Raw genomic sequence first — 19,347 nt, 5'->3', positions numbered from 1 at the left:
GTCACCATGCCTGGCTTCCACTTCTTTTTTTTGGTACCAGGGATCGAACTCAGGACCTTGCACTTTCGAGGCAGGCGAGATGCCACTGAGCTAAATCCCTGACCCTCCCACTTCTTAATATAATTATTGTATCACAATGTGTACATCTGCATTCAAAGGAGTATCTCATATTTCCTTTCTTATACAACTTTTAATTTCCCCTTGAATTGATTTTCTAGTTGCTTATTCATCTCTGAATTCACTGTTGAAAAATGTAACTCTTAGCTGGTTGTGGTGCCGAAGGCCTGTAATCCCAGCTACTTGGAAGGCTGAGGCAGGATTGTAGGTTTGAGGCTAGGAGTATAGCTCAGCACTCCTGGGGCTCAATCCCTAGTACCGCAGAGAGAAAAGAAAAGAAAAAAAGATAACTCTAATTCTATTCCAACATATCAAGTAATCTGCCCAAACTTTTTAAAAAGTATTTTTTGTGTGTGTCAAATTTGGGGATGAAGACACATGGTAATGTTTTTACCAGCCCGCTTTTCCACTGGATAACACTTGGCAGCGCCATTCACTATGTTTCTGATCACACCATGTAAAGATACTCATGAAAGAAAGGAAAGAAGGGAAAGGAAAAATTATGAGAAAAAATTTTAAAAAAGGAAATGATGTCTATGTAAATAGGGAATGATGGAGGCGGTGAAGGGCACACAGGTAATGGGGAAAAAATAAGCATCAAGATAAATCATGTACAGGTACAAACATCCAATGATAAACGTAAAAAAATTATATACCTAAAATGCACCAATAAAAGAACCTAAGGAAAAAAAAAAAGCTACTCATGAAAGAGGACTTCCAGCACTGCTTCACAAAGTGACAAGAATGGTAGGCCGTGTTCAAAGCAAGCGGGAGTATTCTGAGGGAGATTAATGGCAATGTGTCTTTTCCTGTCATAAATTTAAAAAATTTAAACATTCCCTGTAGTTTTCACCACCCTTTGTATTTAAGCCTGAGACTGTTGGAAGGGGGGTCCAGTCGTTGGTGGGTGGGTGCAGGGTGCAGGGAGGGGCAGGCACTGTCTCCAGCCACTTCCGACCATGTGTCAGTGCTTCTGGGCTTGTGTCTCAGCTGGTCATTTCTCTGGAGAGAAATTACATCCTCTAATCTGTCACTGTTTGAAATACAGCTTTTCATTTTTTTTCTGCTGGTTTTCACTGCATCTTACTTAGTTGTGCCTGAATTTAGAGTAACTTTATTTGACCTCCATAGGCCGGTGTTTGGAAGGGAATTTCGCTGCATTTAATAGGGCCTTCAATCTGTTGTTTTATGCTTCCCTTCACCCTCATCTTCAAGGGTTTCTAGTGCCCCAGAGTCTTTGTGAGTTCTACAGTGTAGAACAGTTTATCTTTTAACCTCCTGTAGGCAGTTAAATTTTAATTTTCTCTTCTCTGCTAAGGTAATTATCTCTAGTCTATGGGGGGTCTTGGAAGGGACCCCAATAATGGCATTCTCTCTTCATTCAAGAGTCTCCGGTTAGCTCAGTGGTTTCGCCGCCTGCTGTGCAAGCACAAGGACCCAAGTTCGATCCCCGGTACCAAAAAAAAAAAAAAAGTCCCCAACAGGTTGAGCAATAATGTAAAAAGTAAATGTGGAGGTCAGTGTGTCACCTTTCTTACTGTTGGAGGCCTCATTGGAGGATGTGGTGTAGTATGGAAGTCAGTGGACTTCCTAACTGTACCCCTAAGTCAGGTAGCCTGGATTGGGGCAGACGTCAGTGTGGAGGTGCAAAGTAGTACCGTTCTAGGGGCGCAGCTTCCCTCCCTGAGGCGTGCGTGGTGCTGAGTAGAACAGTCCCCTCAGTGGGGGAATAAAGTGCTGAGAGAGGCTGACTGAACGCTCTTTGAGAAGCAGACATGGGGATGGAGGGAGAAGGGTTTCTGAACTGTGTAGTCCATTTGTCTTCCAGTTGCTAACATTTTGTTGAGTTTTCTTATCACTTGTCTTCCTGCTTGGTTTCTTTGTCCTTTTCCATTGGGATCTTTTTTTTTTCGCTAGGCAGATGCAGTGCCACTGAGCTAAATCCCCAGCCCCGGGATCCTATTCTTTTGAAGTCATTTTAGTAAGGTTTGGAAAGAAATAAAGTTAAATATATATATAGTAAATTCTCCATATTTAATGGAACATTTCAAATTATTTTTTGAAAGTAGCCTTGTTACCAAAAATACAAATTTCTTTCTTTTTTTTTTTATTTAAAGTTTTTACAGTTTGTTAATCCTCTCATGAAAAACCCACAGTCACTGCAGACAAGCACTGCAAAATCTTTACTCCTTTGGCTTTTTGCCAGCACCAACATTGGCCTTTGTGGTGCCCTTGACTTTCTTCATTCTGTTCTTGTGTTCCTTCCGCTGCTTTCTTGATGTCTTTTTCTTCTCATACAGGCCGTGTCTTGCAAGTCTACGTTTGGGTTCATTTTTCTTCGCATAATCCAAAGAATCATAAATCATGCCGAAGCCAGTTGTCTTGCCACCCCCAAAATGGGTTCTGAATCCAAATACAAAAATGACATCCCGTGTAGTCTTGTACATTCTGGTGAGTTTTTCCCGAATTTCTGTCTTGGGTACTGTTGTTTTCCCGGGATGAAGGACATCAATGACCATGTGTTTCCTTTGAAGTAGTCGGTTGGTCGTGAACTTCTGGGTCCGGATAGTTACCGTGTCATTCATGATGGCAACAGATACTCAGGCAGCCAGGGAGGGAAAATACAAATTTATTTTATGGCAAATATTTATCAACTGTGCTACTGGAGAAATATAGTGTATCAATAATTCTTAGAGTACAAAATCTTTAAATCATTTTTTTGATACTGCAATATGGCTTTATTTCTAGATGACATTTTAATTTTGTCTTTGGCTAATGTTAAAAGCAGTTTGCAGGCAGGGGATTTAGCTCAGTGGTTTTGCTGCCTGCTTCACAAGCGCAAGGACCCAAGTTTGATCCCCAGTACCAAAAAAAAAAAAAAGAAAAAGAAAAAAAGTAATTTGCACTCTCAGCACAAAGGGGTGATTCAAACTGGGAAGGGTCAACTAGAATTTACAATTTTTTCTTTTCTTTTTTGGTTTTTTGAGACAGGGTCTTGCTATCTAGTGCAGGCTGGCCTTGAACTCACTATATTGTCCAGGCTGCCCTCAAATTCAAGGTGATTCTCCTGCCTCAACCTCCTGAGTGCTGGGATTACAGGTGTGCACCACCATGCCCACAGGAATTTACAATTTTTTACAACAGTTCTGCAGAATTTGGTATCCATATGACAACAATTAAGTTTATTGCAACAATAGACACATAGGTTACCCTCTTTACCAGTTATAGACAGCTGGTACAGAGGACTCCACATTAAAGAAAGAATGGGGCTAGACCATGTAGGGTGGTTCAAACTTTGAATAGTTTTCTTGGTGCCAATCAAAACTTTTTCTCAGGCCAGGGATTTAGCCTCGCAAGTGCAAGGTCCTGAGTTCGATCCCTGGTACCAAAAAATACAACAAAAACCAACTTTTTCTCAAAAAAACCTGAGAAACATCTTCAATTAAGGCTTACTACAATAATCAAGGTTACTTATTTGTTATCTTGGAGTTTTTTGTATCCCAGAAGAGATTATATAGTATTTTTTTTTTTTTTTTTTGGTACCGGGGATCGAACTCGGGTCCTTGCACTTGTGCAGCAGGTGGCGAAACCACTGAGCTAAATCCCTGGCCAAGATTATATATTATCAAATAACTTATTTGTGGCATTTTGAGCATCAGTAGGAAGTCAGCATAATATTTTAGGGACCAGAATGTTTTGTGCATTCATGAATTAAACAGAATTCTAGTAGTCATTTCTGGAAAAAAGATGAACTCTGAACTCTGCTTAGAGGAAATGGATTTGAAATTCATCTTTGTAAGTTATTAATTTTAGGACCTCAGATATACTCCTGTTTTAGTGATGTGCTATTGCTTTGTTTAACTATCTATTGCTAACAAACTACCTCCAAACTAACTAGTTTAAAACAACCTCCACACTATATTTACCCAAGATTCTAAAATTTGGCCCAGTACTCGGGAGGCTGAGGCAAGAGGATCACCAGGAGTTCGAGGCCAGTCTGGGCTACACAGTGAGACCCTGTCTCAAAAAAAAAAAAAAAATCTAAAATTGGGCTGGGCATGATAGAATAGCCCATCTCTACTCCGCATGGTATTGGCTGGGCTGACTTCACAAGGGCCGAATGATCCGATGTGGCTTTACTCACATAATTGGTGCCTGCCCTAAGGTGGCTGGGGTAGCTGGGAGGTTCTTTTCTTCCTTCCTTCCTTTCTTTTTCTTTCTTTCTTTCTTTTTTTCCAGGGTCTCACTATGTAGCCAGGCTGGCCTTGAACTCGAGGTGATCCTCTGCCTTAGCTTCCCAAGTGCTGGGATTACAGGCGTGTGCCACTACACTTGGCAGGTGGGAGATTTCTGGACTCTCCCTTTCCTTATAGTCTTCCCTGCTCCAGAGTCCCTGTCTCTATAGTGAAAGATACAATGGCCTCCCTCTCCAGTAGGATGGTTGAATTTCTTTATGTGAGAACTGGTTCCTAAGAGAGCAAAGTAGAAAGTGCCAGTCTCTTAAGGGGTGGATCCAGATCTGGCACAGTGTTATTTCTATTCCATTCTGTTTGTGAAAGTAAATTCAAAGGGAGGAGAAATAGACTCTATCTCTTGACAAGAGGAGGGCCATAGGTGCACAGGGAGGGGAGAAATTGTTGGTAGCATCTTTGCAGACAGTTTACCTCACCACTTACCTTCAATAGAGTTCAGTTATTTCCTTTGTAACTCACTTTATTTAAAAAAAAATTTTTTTTGAGACAATGTCTCACTGTGTAGCCCAGGCTAGCCTCGAACTCACAACTATCCTCCTGCCTCAGCCTGCTGGTATGTGCCACAGGCCCAGCTGTAACTCACTTTAGATAGATATAAATATAGATATATAGACATATATCCTACTAACCCTGAGACCCTATACAAATTAAAAAAGAAAAAACAACTCTACCTTGCCTTAAATGGTGTTGACCTGGAAGGTTCCCAAGGTGTAGGAGCACAATGGACAACTCAAATTATTGGCATTCACTGAGTATTGATTACTTCTTTTACAGTTAAGAAGAGCAGTAGTGACCCTGGTTTTCTGGGACAATATTTCTCACAAGTAAAGTGAGAAAAATTTCTGGTGGTTCCAAATCAGCCTGAATTCTGGAGAAAATGGAGTAGTCGATTGGTTTAACTGTATCTTGAGGCCACAAATTAACTACAGTGGACCCTTGAGTTATGTCCAGCCTGACATATGAACAACTTGGGTTATGACCAGGATTTTAGTTTTAACTTATGACCAAAGTCTTGAGTTATGACTCAAATGCCAGCCACTTGTGCTTCCAAATGGTCTCAGATACAGATTTAACTCTTAAAGAGTTCTGGAAGGAACATTACAACATCCTTCCCTGTGGGGGGTTAATTGAGAAATCCTGGGCCAGTGTCTCTCTAAGTACACCAAGATCTGCCTGTGTACAGGAGAGAGACTTTGAAGGCCGTGTAGAGGAGCCTGAGCTTTCAATTGATCAACTTGAATTATAACCAGCACTTGAGAACAAACTGAGTTTGTAAGTCAAGAGTCCAGTGTAGTTTGGAAAAGAGAAAGTTAAAAAGTTAAGAGAGATTGCAGGCAGAAGATGGAAGGGGGTACCAGGTTCACAGCACTTTTATGCTAGTCCAGAGGCTAACTCATTTATGGAGTCCACCTCTCCGGGTTAAAGCATGAACTCTGAATCAGAATAGTTGGGCTTAAATTTCAGCTGTTTTTCATTACTTGTACAATCTTTTTAAAATATTATTTTATTGGTACATTTTAGGTATACAATATAATGACATTCATCATTGGAAATTTGCACCTTTACATAATCTCTCTTGGTTCTTATTTTTTCCTATTCCCTGCCCTCCCTTGAACCCCTCCATCCCTCCCTATTTACAAAGACTTTGGTGCCATTTTTTCATTTTCTCATATTAATTCCATTCCCTTCTTTTCTTTCCCCTCCCTCTTCAACCTGTGCAGTCTTGGATTGATAAATTAATTAGAGGAAATGGGGAAGATGGTGAACTGGTGAACAGTAGAGAAACAGCCACTCTGAGATTCGGTGTCTAGACACTGGAATATACCAATGTGAGGAAGAGAAGAAGGAGGGAAGTGGGTCCCCTGGACCCAGCCAGGATCTGAAGCAAGAATTGAGGGTCACAGAGAGTGAGGAGACTTCAACAAAGAAGGAGGAGGTGGCAAGTGGCACTTTCTCCCTGAGCCTTGGCTTGCTGTGTGGGAAGGGTGGGTCGAAACTGAAGACACACTGTGACTACTGGTGACCCTAGAGGCCTCCACAGAGAGATGTACCAGTGGAACAGAGCAGTGGATGCAGTGGCTGGTGAGTTATTTGGGTTCCGATGTCCCCCAGGAAAGGGCATTTGGCCAGTTGCCATCTTGGAGAGGGCCTAACTGAGCTTGGATCTCAGAGCAGCTGTGGGGTGGGCTCAGGGTGAGGCAGAACCGAGTTCAAGTTGGCAGGAGGTCAAGGAGCCAAGTTCAAGCTGGAGGGAGCTGAGTGCAACCAGAAGCAGGCACAGAGTGTTGCAGGCTGAACAAATTGGGTTCCAGCCTCACAGCCAGAAATCAGCCTGAGCTTCAGAACTAAAGGTGAAGTATTGCTAGGATTATGCACTATCCTGCAGCAAATCTATGGCTGGCTTGTTGGGATTAATCAACATGGATCTGGGCTCTGTGTGCCCAACTTGTCTACCAGTGACAGCAGAGATACACCTTGAAGTGGATGGGTTTTTTTTTTTCTTTCTTTCTTTTCCTTTTCTTGTTTTGATTTTTCTTTTTCTTTTTTTCTTGTTTGTTCTTGTTTTTATATAAGTGTGAACACTGTTTTTATTTTTTTGTTTTTCTTCTGTTCTGTTCTTGTTTTAACTTCTTCCTTCTCTCTTTCCCTCCTGTCTTCTTCACCTGTTTCCCAAAGTTTGCATAATCTTCCTTTGTCCTTCAGCCTTGCTTCTAATCTCTTCCTCTTCTTTTATTTCTCTATTTTTTCCCCTAAGCCCTTTTAAATTTTCTCCCCTGAGGGTAAAACTGTCATACTGAAGGCATATTCACTACATACAATTTTCTGATTTGTTTTAGATTTTGTTATATAAACACAAATCTAGTTCATACAGTTAAAGGTGGCAAATTAATAGTTACCACAGTTTGTCATTTTCTAGGCTGTGTTTAATGTATTGTTATTGCTAATTGTACTACTTTAGCCAAGACATCATAATTATTCTAATCCATTGTTGTTCCTGGTATGCCAAGACTGAGATTGCCTAAGAGTCATAAACAATACTACAGGGTAGTGCCAAAGAACCAGGGGCTAGGCCAAATAGGCAGCAACTTCTCATCCCCAATAAATTGAAGAGGTAGGATCTTGCAACAGACTCAAAATTCAAAAGCCAGCGACACCTGGAAGACATCTCTGAGAAGAAGTCAGTCCCTAAGGGTTCTAATGTTAGCAATAAAGCTACTTGCCATATGCAACTTACAAGCATCAACACAAGAATTAAACTAAAGAAAAAAAAATGAAAATGAAAGACATTTAAGCAAGATGCAACCCCAAACTTCCAGCTCACCAAAGGGAAACCCAGGGAGCAATGAGGTGGAACAATTCAAAACTCACCCATCTGGACTCCCTGAAGTGGTAACAGCAGAAATAACAAAGGTGATGAATGAGGCTCTAGAAAAAAATCAAACCAGAAATAGTTTCCCAGATAACTAGAGAGATGGTGACAATAATGAAAGGCATGGTTATTGACTCTAGAGAAGATAAAGATAAAAAATAGAAGAGCTTAGGAAAATGATGGAAACCATGAACTCCCAGCATAGGAAAGAAATAGAATCTGTGAAACAGATTTAAACAGATATCCAGGAGATTAAAAATTGCATTGAAAGTATATGCAGCAGGAAATCTTTTTTTTTTTTTTTTGTACTAGGGATTGAACTCAGGTCCTTGCGCTTGTGCAGCAGGTGGCAAAACCACTGAGCTAAATCCCCAGCCCAAAAGTATATGCAGCAGAATGAGCCAATCTGAGGACAGAATATAAGATATAGATGATAGTATTGAAGGGCTGGGGATTTAGCTCAGTGGTGCTGGCACCTGCCTCACAAGCGCAAGGTCCTGAGTTCAATGCCCAGTACAAAAAAAAAAAAAAAAAAATCACAAGATAGGATTGAGGTTAGCAATCATGAAAAGAAAGATTTCTTAAAAATAACAAGGGACCATGAAAAATCAATCCAACAGCTGTTAGATGATGCAAAAAAGAATAACATAAGGTTGATTGGAGTCAGTGAAAAAGTAGAAGATAGCATAAATGATATTAAAAAACTGGTTCACAGAAATAGTGACAGAAAACTTCCCAAGCATGGAAAAAAAATTTGACAGACAGATAAGTGAGGCATATAGAACTCCAATTAGCCATGTTTTAAAAAATCTACCCTAAGGGATATAATAGTCAAGATTCCAGAAATTCAGCACAAGAACAGAATACTAAAAGCTGTTAGAAAAAAGAAATAAATCACCTATAAAGGAAAGCCCATCAGAATCATGGCAGATTTCTCAACACAAACCCTCAAGTCAAGGAGAGCTTGGAGGGAAGTATTTCAAGCCCTAAAAGAAAACAACCTCCAACCCAGACTGCTGTACCCCACAAAACTATCTTTCAGAATTGATGGAGAAATAAGATATTTCTATGACAAAGAGCACCTGAAGAAATTCATGACTATCAAACCAGCACTCCAAAATGTTCTAAAGGAGATTCTAGAAAGAAATAACAAGGACTACAACTTCATGAACCCCGATAGAATGAATCCACCAGGCAAGGCAAACAATTAAAGAGGTGGAAAAAGGGGAAACCAACAGGAAAATAACATGACAAGGATAAGTCAATATATATCAGTTATAAAATCTACCAATCAAAAGAGACAGACAGGCAGAATGTTTCAAGAAGCAAGATCCAACAATATGCTGCATACAAGAAACATATTTAATTAAAAAGAAATTCATCCGGGGATTTAGCTCAGTGTTTCCACTGCCTGCCTCACAAGCGCAAAGTCCTGAGTTCGATCCCTGGTACCCCCCCCCCAAAAGAAATTCATAGACTGAAAGTCAAAGGATGAAAAACAATACTCTATGTGACAGGGGTAGCTATTCTATTTGCAGACAAAGTGGATTTCAAGCTAAAACTGATTAAGAGAGACAAAGAAGGTCACAACATCCTTGTAAAGGGAACAATCCAAGAGGAAGAGATAACAATCATAAATATATGTGCACCAAATACCAGTGCACCCAACTATATAAAACAAATATTAACCCACAAGAAAAATCAAATAAGCACTAATACAATTGTAATGAGAGACCTCAATACACCACTGTCACAAATAGAGAGACCAACTAAACAAAAAATCAACAAACAAATATCAGAACTAAACTAAACTTTTGAACAAATGGACTTGGTAGATGTCTACAGAGTGTTCCACTCCACAACATCAGAATACACTTTCTTCTCAGCTGCACATGGGATGTCCCCAAATTAGACCACATACCAGCTCATAGAACATGTTTAAGTAAATGCAAAGGAATTGAAATTATCTCATGCATATTAACAGACCATAGTGCAATGAAACTGGAAATCAATTTATAAGAACTTCATAAACACATGGAAATTAAATAACACCCTCCTGAACAACCAATGGCTCACAGATGAAATTAAAGAAGAAATTAGACAGTTTCTACAATTAAACAATAATGCCAGTACAACATACTGGAACTTACCCAATGAAAGCAGTAGTATGAGGGAAATTTGTAGTGGCATATTCTCATATCAGAAAAACAGAGTAAGCTCAAATAAATAGCCTATGGTGAACCTCAAGCTTCTAGAAAAAGAAATGCAAGTCAAGCCCAAATCCTGTATAAAGGAGGAAATTATAAAGATCAGAGAAAAAAAAATCAGAACAGAAATTAATGCAATGGAGTCTAAGAAAACAATACAAAGAAGCAGTGATTCAAAGAGTTGGTTCAACAGATCCTGCAGAAATCCAGGAGATCATCAATACCTACATTGAGAATCTGTATTCTAGGGCCGGGGATTTAGCTCAGTGATTCTACCACCTGCCCCACAAGCACAAAGACCTAAATTCAATCCCTGGTACCAAAAAAAAAAAAAAAAAAAAAAAAAAGTAGTGGTAGGAGAATGAGAATCTGTATTCTAATAAGATGGAAAACACAGAAGAAATGGACATATTCCTAGATACATATGAATTACCAAAGCTGAAGCTGAATCAAAAAGATATAAAAATTCTAAATAAACCAACATCAGCCAATGAAATTGAAGATGAAAATAAAAACCTACTGATATGGAAAAGTTTTAGATAACTTAATAGATTGAATATTAATTGTAATTGTAGAAGCAAAATAAGTAATGTGTTCCTTTAAGATTTGCTTTTCCCATAACTCCTTGTTTAAGATGAGGATTATCTGACTCTAACCTGTAACTTCATTAACCTAACAAAGTTACCATGCCAGGGTGAATTTACAATGTATAAGGCCTATCTTGTGCCTGTGACTTGAAAATAGGAACTGGAATTATGTTTACATATCAAAGACCACTAGAGATGAGATAATGGCTAAAAAGGATATAAAAAGGGAAACGCTAAACAAAGGGGGTGCAGATACTGACCAGACTGGTTTCTGGTGTTCCTGCCTACTCGCGAGAAGAAATTTTATTATTTTATCCGAATTCTGTGTCTCTGTGTATTTCTTTCTGAGATTTCCGTAACATTTGGTGCATTGGCCAGGAATTGGGAATGAAATAGCCCTTTTGGGCATCAGCGGAACCCCACCGGAGGGAGCGGCTGTCTCCTCGAGCGGGAAGGTGCGCCCCTGGCACTAATTTCCTAGGCTCCCCAACAGAACACAGAGATGTGCTCACCAGGTGGAGGATCGCGCGAACCCGAAGAGACTACAGAAGGAGGACTGCTGTTCTTGGTGTCTCGTCTGTCTCTTTCCTTTGCTGGGTGAGAAACCCCGGGAAACCCCCTAGTCGTGAACTTTCAGTTTTGCCTTGTGAATTTGTATTCTGTAACTTTGGGCAAATACAGCACAGGGGCCTGATCACCCCTTGTGCTTTGCCATTTGGGGAGGTAGCTTCTTTCATTTGTTTTGGTTACAGTTAGGGGGTCACCAGGAGGGAATGTGATAACTTCTGAATAAATGTGTGAGTGAAAGAGTTCTGGATAGGAGTGTGTGAAACGAGATGCAGAACAAGACAGAGGGAGGAAGCGCTTGCACTTAAAGACTCCTCCCCAGTCATAGAATTTGTGTGTGGTCGCGTTTAACAAAGGCACAATGGTGAGCTTAGGGGACAGCCTACCTTAGACTGAACAGACCTTAAAGTGGCCGAGAGGCCCGCAGCCAGGCAGGTGAGTGAGTGATCCCCCACCTTTGTCTGTCTTGTGTCTCCGTACAAGGGTACCCCCACACACACCAACACTCTGATCAGCCAATCGTGGGGACAGAAACATCTTGTCCTACTGTTTTGGAATGCATGCTTAAGAATTTTAGGAAAGGTTTTACTGGAAATTATGGTATTAAGATGAAACCCCAAAACTTAAGAGCCTTTTATGAGTTAGAATGGCCCAAGCTTTGTCTAGCTTGGCCAACTGAGAGATCCCTAGGTGAGGGTCTGGCCTGGTCTGTCTGGCTAACAGTCACTGCCCCTGGACGGGAACATCCAGATCAATTTCCCTATATTGATTTATGGCTCAAATTGTGCCACAGAATGCTTCCTTGGCTTCATATGTACGTCCTGGAAGCAAAAAGCAACATCCTGGTCCTCTGTCAGAAAGAGGACGATGCTGAAAAGTAACCAAATTTAGACTTTCTCCCTCCTTTTGAGTTGCTAAATTCACAGGTTTGGAGGAGGTGGGGACAAAAGCATGAAAACTGTTTGGCTTCAGAGCACCGTGCTGTGGTGAGACTCAGAGAAGATCGAATAGGGCTTACACTCAAATTTTAAAAATTAGTAAGAAAAAATAAGTAATGGATTAAAAACAGCTAAAAAAAAAAAGCTCTGAAGGACATAAAACAAAGCCAGAGAAAGTAAGAAATTTTAAAAGGGTCACAAATTTTAGCTAATTGATAAATGTATCTGTGTTTCAGTTTGAGTTGATGTTTAATTGGTGTGCTTAAAGTATTTCTAGTACATTGCAAATTCATCAATTGTAATTATAAGGTTAACTTGCTCTTTTCTGTAATTTGCTGGTAAAAAAAAACACCTCAAGGTTACTACTGTTCTATTTGTCAGGTAAAAGGGCTGAAAACCAATACTAGACCAGGCCACAACAAGCCTTTATTAGGGGAACAGATCTGCCAGGCTGTCTCTGAACAAAGGAGAGACAAAAGCAATATGGCCAGGACAGCAAGTGCCTTTTATAGGAGCGGGGGTGGGGCTTGTAGGAGCTGAGGTGGGGTTGAGTAGGGTAGTGGCTAGGGAATGGAGGAGTGGGTGATGTCACTAGGTGGTAGGAGGTGAGCCAGTATTAGGTTACTTTCTAGGTGGGAACAGGGGCATGCTGGGAAGAAGGGTTTGTTCTTTGGTGGGAGCAACCATCTTGGCATGATGTCACACAGGGGAGGGGGCAAGGCACCATAGGAAGAGGTCAGCTGCTATACATAATAGCTGCTGAGGTAGTGGGAGACCTATCACTATTGGCAGCCAACCAAATTTAAAGTGTAACAATCTGAGAACGAAAAAAGGGACACTTTAAAATTTTAACAGCTAAAGACAAGTTTGTGATAAAAGGTCTATAGTGAGATAAAAAATATATAATTAAAAGATACAATTTTGATATAAAAAATTTTGTATGTTTGTCTTGTTAAAAAGATTAAAAAAGTACAAGACCAGAAGGCCTAGGTATGTCGAAAGACATGTGAAAGTGATTTATCAAAAAATATGTATGTTTGTTGGTTTCAAGTATGTTATAAAAAGTTTAAATATGTTTACATTAGTTGTCATCAAAGGGTTAAATTCTAAAGATGTTACTATATGTGTACAGGGCCAGGGATTTAGCTCAGTGGTTCCACCGCTTGCCTTGCAAGCACAAGGACCTGCGTTCGATCCCCAGTACCCCACCCCCCAAAAATGATCTATAATATGTGTACATTGGTCATCTTCAAAGGGTTTAAGAGCCAACAGGTTACAATATGACCTCCTTTATAGTGAGTTAGAAAAAAAGACTGTTGGAAAAAGGCACAAATATGTCAGACCAAGGTCCGGTATTTGAGATTTGACTTTAAAAAGACAAAGGAGGCTAGGTCCAGAAAAAAGGAAAGTCATTTATTCTTTGCCAAGACCCCTCCAAAATGCTTCAATTATTTTATTCCATTTTTGCTACCCATTGTCCTAATTGGGAGGACTGTAAAGAACTTTGTAAAACTTTGTTAACCTCTAAAAATGCAGAGAGTTTTAGGAGAAATTAAAAAAATTAATGCCACTAGAATGCCAGGTGATATGCAGAATCCAGACACTTGGCATGAACAGCAATTCCCAGTAAATGTGCGGCCCGATTGGGATCCCAGCACCCAAACAGGACAGGAAAACTTGAGAAGTTATCAGATAGCCCTTTTAGCAGGAATGCAGGCTGCAAGCAAAAGGCCTACAAATATGATTAAAGTGCTAGAAACAGAGCAGGAGCCTGATGAGAGCCCTGAGAGATTTTATGAGTAGCTCTGTAAAGTTTACAGAATGTATACACCTTTTGATCCTACTGTTCCTGAAAACCATCAGCTAATTAATACAACTTTTGTAACCCAGTCAGCACCAGACATTAGAAGGAAAATCCAAAGACAGGAGACTTGGGAAGGCATGAATATAATACAATTGTTGCAATTGGCTGGGAAAGTGTATGTGAATAGAGAGACAGTGAAAGAGAAAGAGAGCCAGGAAGGAAGAGAGCAGTAGCTATGGGAGCCAAGGAAGAGAAGGAAAAAGAAAAGACAAGGCTCAAGGAAAAGAAAAAGCGGGACTTGAAGGAAAGGAAAGATACTGGCATGTTGTTGCCTGCGATGGAGGACAGTGACAGACATAGACCGGGCTCAATACAGCTAGGCCCCCATGAGCCCATGGTTGATATATAGATAGGGGCCAAAATATGTCCTTAAGGGTGGAGAGTGGCACAGAGCATTCAGTGGTAACAGCTCCAGTTGCCCCTCTGAGCGGACAGTGCATCCAAGTGATTAGTGCCACTGGAATTTCAGAAAAGCACCAGTTTTGCTATGAAAGGACATGTGAAATTGGAGGACATAAAGTGAAACATGAATTCTTGTATATGCCAGAATGTCCTAGCCCCTTACAAGAAGAGATTTATTATCTAAATTAGGAGCTAAAATAACTTTCACCCAATGAGGAAATGCATCTCTGCATTTAGACCTAGGAAGAGATCTCATCATGATGGTAACAACTAAAAGAGAGGGTGAATGGCAGTGTTACAATGTGGATGATGTTTTCTAGGCTCTGCAAGAATTAAGAACTATGTTTCCTAGCGTATGAGCAGAGGAATCGCCCCCGGGGTTAGCTAAGAATCATCCACCCACAGTTATAAAATTAAAAGACAATTCGGCCCCATTGGTGTAAAACAATACCCAATGTCCAGGCAAGCCCAAATTGGAATTAAACCCCATATCATGAGATTAAAGGAATTGGGACTTAATAGAGAATGTACGTCACCTTGGAACACCCCTTTGCTGCCTGTTCGGAAACCCAATGGGGACTATAGGCCAGTGCAGGATCTACAGGCTGTAAATGACAGAACAGTAACGCTGCACCCAGTGGTCCCTAACCCCTATGCTTTGTTGGGTCTGATACTTCCAGAAACAGCACGGTTTACTTGTTTGGATTTAAAAGATGCCTTCTTTTGCCTTCTCATCACTCCCCTCAGTCAACCCATCTTTGCATTTGAATGGAAAGACCCGAGTGATGGAAAAATACTCAGTTTACTTGGACTAGATTGCCACGGGGATTTAAAACTCACCCACGCTTTTTGGGGAAGCCCTAGCCAAGGACTTGCTTGCCTTCCCCCTGGAACAATATAGCTGTGTCCTACTGCAGTATGTGGCTGACTTACTCTTTTTGCAGCCCAACCCAAGAACGGTGCTGGGCAGGCACCAAAAAGTTGTTGCTGCACTTACAAGAAAACTGGATGTAAGGTATCATGGGAAAAAGCCCAGATTTGTGTACAGCATGTTACATATTTAGGATTTCAAATAACACAGGGCATGCGTTGCCTAGGAAATGAAAGGTTATTAGTGCCATCCCTGAACCCCAAACCAAGAAGCAGCTGAGAAGGTTTCTTGGGGCAGCAGGCTTCTGTAAAAATTTTGATTCTGGGTTTTACAGAAATCTCTAAACTCCTTTGTGAAGCCCTAAAGGGACAAGAGGAGAATCATCTGCATTGGACTGTAGAACAGGAGGAAGCTTTTAAAAAAATTAAAATTGAGTTAAGCAGCAGCCCCAGCCCTAGGCATACCAGATGTAAAGCAGCCTTTCACTCTATATGTGACTGAAAAAAACCCCATGTGGCCCTTGGAGTGTTGACCCAAGAAGTAGGCCCATGGAATCAACCGGTGGCATATTTATCTAAAAATTTAGATTCAGTAACAAAAGGATGGCCTCATTGTTTTTGGGCCTTAGCAACTTCAGTTCTGTTGATTCAAAAAAAAACAGACAAGCTGACTTTAGGTCAGGAACTGACTGTGCAGGTTCCACACCCGGTCCTAGAACTGCTGAACACAAGGGAGCATCACTGGCTCTCAAATAATTGGGTTACTCAGTATCAAGCCCTTCTCTGTGAGAATCCTCACTTGTGATTTATTTCCTGTAAAAACTTTAAATCCTGCTACCTTCTTGCCCACGGAGACAGGCCTTCCTGATCATGACTGCTTGAGTGTCACTGATGAGCTCTTTTCCAGCCGCCCTGACTTGCAAATGACACCCTTGTCCAATGCTGACATCGTTCTGTTCACGGATGGGAGCAGCTTCGTGGAAGATGGGGTTCAACATGCTGGATATGTGGTAACCATGAAGGATGAGGTGGTCCTAGCCAAGGCCGTTGGTGCAATGTGCTAAGCTCTGGGCATTCATACAGGCACTCCGATGGGCAAAGGGTAAAAAAGGTATACATATCTATACAGACTTTTGCTATGCATTTGCTACATTATACACCATTGGCATGATTTACCGAGAGCGAGGTCTTCTCATGGCAGAAGGGAAGCTAATTAAAAATAAACAGGAAATTATACAGTTGCTAGAGGCAGTGTGGAAACCCAGCAAAGTCACAGTAATATATTGTTCAGGACATCAGAAAGGCAAAGACTTCATTGCACAAGGTAACAATAAAGCTGATGCTGAAAGCCGAGAAAGACAATGTACTCAAAGCCCTGCTCTCATCACGCCGGAGGCTGGTGAGTCAACGCACAGCTGAAGAATACCAACAAGGACAACATGGATTATTGTGTTGTGTCTGATCACCACTGCCTTAAGTTTCCTTGCTTTCGAACTGTGGGTGTTTAGGCCTAGTAATGAAAAGTTTGATGAACAATATGTGACTTTTAAAATGGTAAAATGGGAACTGGAAGGCTATCCGTTTACAATATTCTTTGATAAAAACATTATGGGGGACCTGGGGTAACTTCTGACTGTGGGGGGCTATTCTAATGAAAAATAATATTGCAAAGAGAAAACACAAGTTTGGATCAATGGCTCCCTTGTTGGACGAGCCATTGGTAATTGTAACAATTGTAAACAAGGTCAATGTAATCCTTTATCTATGTATATGCCAGCCCCATGATATCTTATTTGGCTACAAGGAGTAATATATTTCATTAGGACAAGAAATTAAAAAAAGATCTTGAGGAAATTCAAGACAGACTTCAGGCTTTAGAAACCCAACTAGATTCAATGCCCAATGTCATTACAGAATAGGTGTGCTCTCGATTTCCTCACAGCCCAGAAAGGAGGGACTTGCTTATTTCTTGGTGAAGAGAGTTGTTAATATTCTAATAAATCTGGTGTAGTACAAGAATCACTAGACAAACTAAAAGATTAGATCAAGGCTCTTGATGAGAAATTTGGTATAGGAGAGCTGTCCTATGGGATTAATTTTACTTGAGCAGGATGAAAAAACTTGGATAGGACTTCTTCTGAGTCCCCTTTTTGTTATAATATTAATATTAATGTTTGGTCCTTGGGTCATCCAATGGATTTCAAAATTTATACAGTAGCACAGTGCTGCAGCTCAAGACTACCAGATGCTAGTGTTAAGAAATGTAGATAAACTGGATAGAACTTGTGGGCCGGGGATTTAGCTCAGTGGTTCTGCTGCCTGCCTTGCAAGCGGGAAGTCCGAGTTCGATCCCTAGTACCAAAAAAAAAAAGAAAAAAGAACTTGTAATGGATAGAAGAATTATCCCAAAGTAAACAGTGGGAGGAATGATACGGAAAAGTTTTAGATAATTTAATAGATTGAATATTAAGGTAATTGTAGAAGCAAAATAAGTAATGTGTTCTTTTAAGATTTGCTTTTCCCATAACTCCTTGTTTAAGGTGAGGATTATCTGACTCTAACACGTAACAAAGTTACCTTGGTAGGGTGAATTTACAATGTATATGGCCTATCTTGTGTCTGTGACTTGTAGATAGGAACTGGAATTGTATTTACATATCAAAGACCACTAGGGATGAGATAATGGCTAAAAAGGATATAAAAAGGGAAATGCTGAACAAAGGAGGTGCAGATACTGACCAGACTGGTTTCTGGCGTTCCGCCTGCTCGTGAGAAGAAATTTTATTATTTTATCCGAATTCTGTGTCTCTGTGTATTTCTTTCCGAGATTTCCATAACACTACCAAGAAAAAAAAAGCCCAGGCCCTGATGAATTCACTGGTGAATTCTACAAGACATTTAGAGCAGACCTAATGCCGCTGGTTTTCAAACTCTTTAAAGAAATTGAAAGGGAAGCAATAATCCCAAATTCATTCCTGGAAGCAAGCATTACCCTGATACTAAAACCAGAGAAGGATCCAGCCAAAAAGAGAACACTACAGGCCAATTTCCCTAATGAACATAGATGCAAAAATCCTCAATAAGATACTGGCAAATAGAATGCAGCAATCATCGATAAGATTATTCACCATGACCAAGTAGGATTTATCCCAGGGATACAGGGGTGGTTCAACATATGCAAATCAATAAATGTAATACACTATATTAACAGAGCCAAGGACAAAAAACATATGGTCATCTTTTTTTTGTGTGTGTGGTACCGGGGATCGAACTCAGTAACTTGTGCTTGTGAGGCAGGTGGAGGAATCACTGAGCTAAATCTCCGGCCCTCATATAATCATCTTAATAGATGCAGAAAAAGTTTTTCACAAAGTCCAACACCCATTCATGATAAAAGTTGGAATAGGTGGTCTTAATCTCAATCTGATAAAAGGCATCTATGACAAACATACAGCCAACATCATACTAAATGGACAAAAACTGAAAACTTTCACTGTAAAATCAGGAGCAAGACAAAGATGTCCACTGTCACCACTCCTATTCAACATAGTTCTGGAAACATTGGCCAGAGCAATTAGACAAGAGAAAGAAATAAAAGGAATAAGGATATTCCTAAGGAAGAAGTTAGATTATCGTTATTTGTGGATGACATGATACTCTACATAGAAGACCCCAAAAACTTCACCAAAAGACTTCTAGATTTAATAACCAAATTCAGTAGCATAGCTGGATACGAAGTCAACACTCAAAAATCAGTAGCATTCCAGTACACAAATAACAAACTCACTGAGAGAGAAATTAGGGAAACAACACCTTTCACAATGGCATCTAAAAAAATGAAATAGCTAGGAATTGATCTAACATAGGACATAAAATACCTCCACACTGAAAACTACAGTACTCTGAAAAAGAACATTGAAGAGAATATCAGAAAATAGTAAGATATCCCTTGTTCTTAGATAGGAAGAACCAATATAGTGGAAATGGCCATACTTCCAAAATTGTTACACAGATTCAGTGCAATCCCAATCAAAATCCCAACAAAATATCTCACAGAATTAGAAAAAACAATCCTAAAATTCATTTGGAACCAGAAGAGACCTAGAATAGCAAAGACAATTCTGGGCAACAAAGGCAAAGCAGGGGGTATCACAATCCCTGTCTTTAAATTA

The 19,347-nt window shown here is 40.2% G+C and overlaps 1 protein-coding gene across 1 annotated transcript; it reads right to left on the bottom strand.

Annotated features, from left to right (window-relative positions):
• Nucleotides 1-2,273: 2,273 nt before the first annotated feature.
• Nucleotides 2,274-2,724, bottom strand: LOC101717208 (small ribosomal subunit protein eS24). Its single transcript, XM_004853959.4, has one exon. It carries the CDS (start codon nt 2,700-2,702, stop codon nt 2,301-2,303), a length of 402 nt encoding a protein of 133 aa, XP_004854016.1. The 5' UTR covers nt 2,703-2,724; the 3' UTR covers nt 2,274-2,300.
• Nucleotides 2,725-19,347: the final 16,623 nt, after the last annotated feature.

This window comes from Heterocephalus glaber, unplaced genomic scaffold (genome assembly GCF_053883595.1).
Source record: "Heterocephalus glaber isolate CG9 unplaced genomic scaffold, H.glaber_assembly_v1.0 deba00001442, whole genome shotgun sequence".
Classification (NCBI taxonomy): domain Eukaryota; kingdom Metazoa; phylum Chordata; class Mammalia; order Rodentia; family Bathyergidae; genus Heterocephalus; species Heterocephalus glaber.
Note: the sequence above shows the minus strand (reverse complement) of the source record. Positions and strands in the feature narration are given on the sequence as shown.

Bases quoted from the DNA above. Each gene is read 5' to 3' on its own strand.
- LOC101717208 (XM_004853959.4), bottom strand. From the start codon at position 2,702: ATGAATGACACGGTAACTATCCGGACCCAGAAGTTCACGACCAACCGA.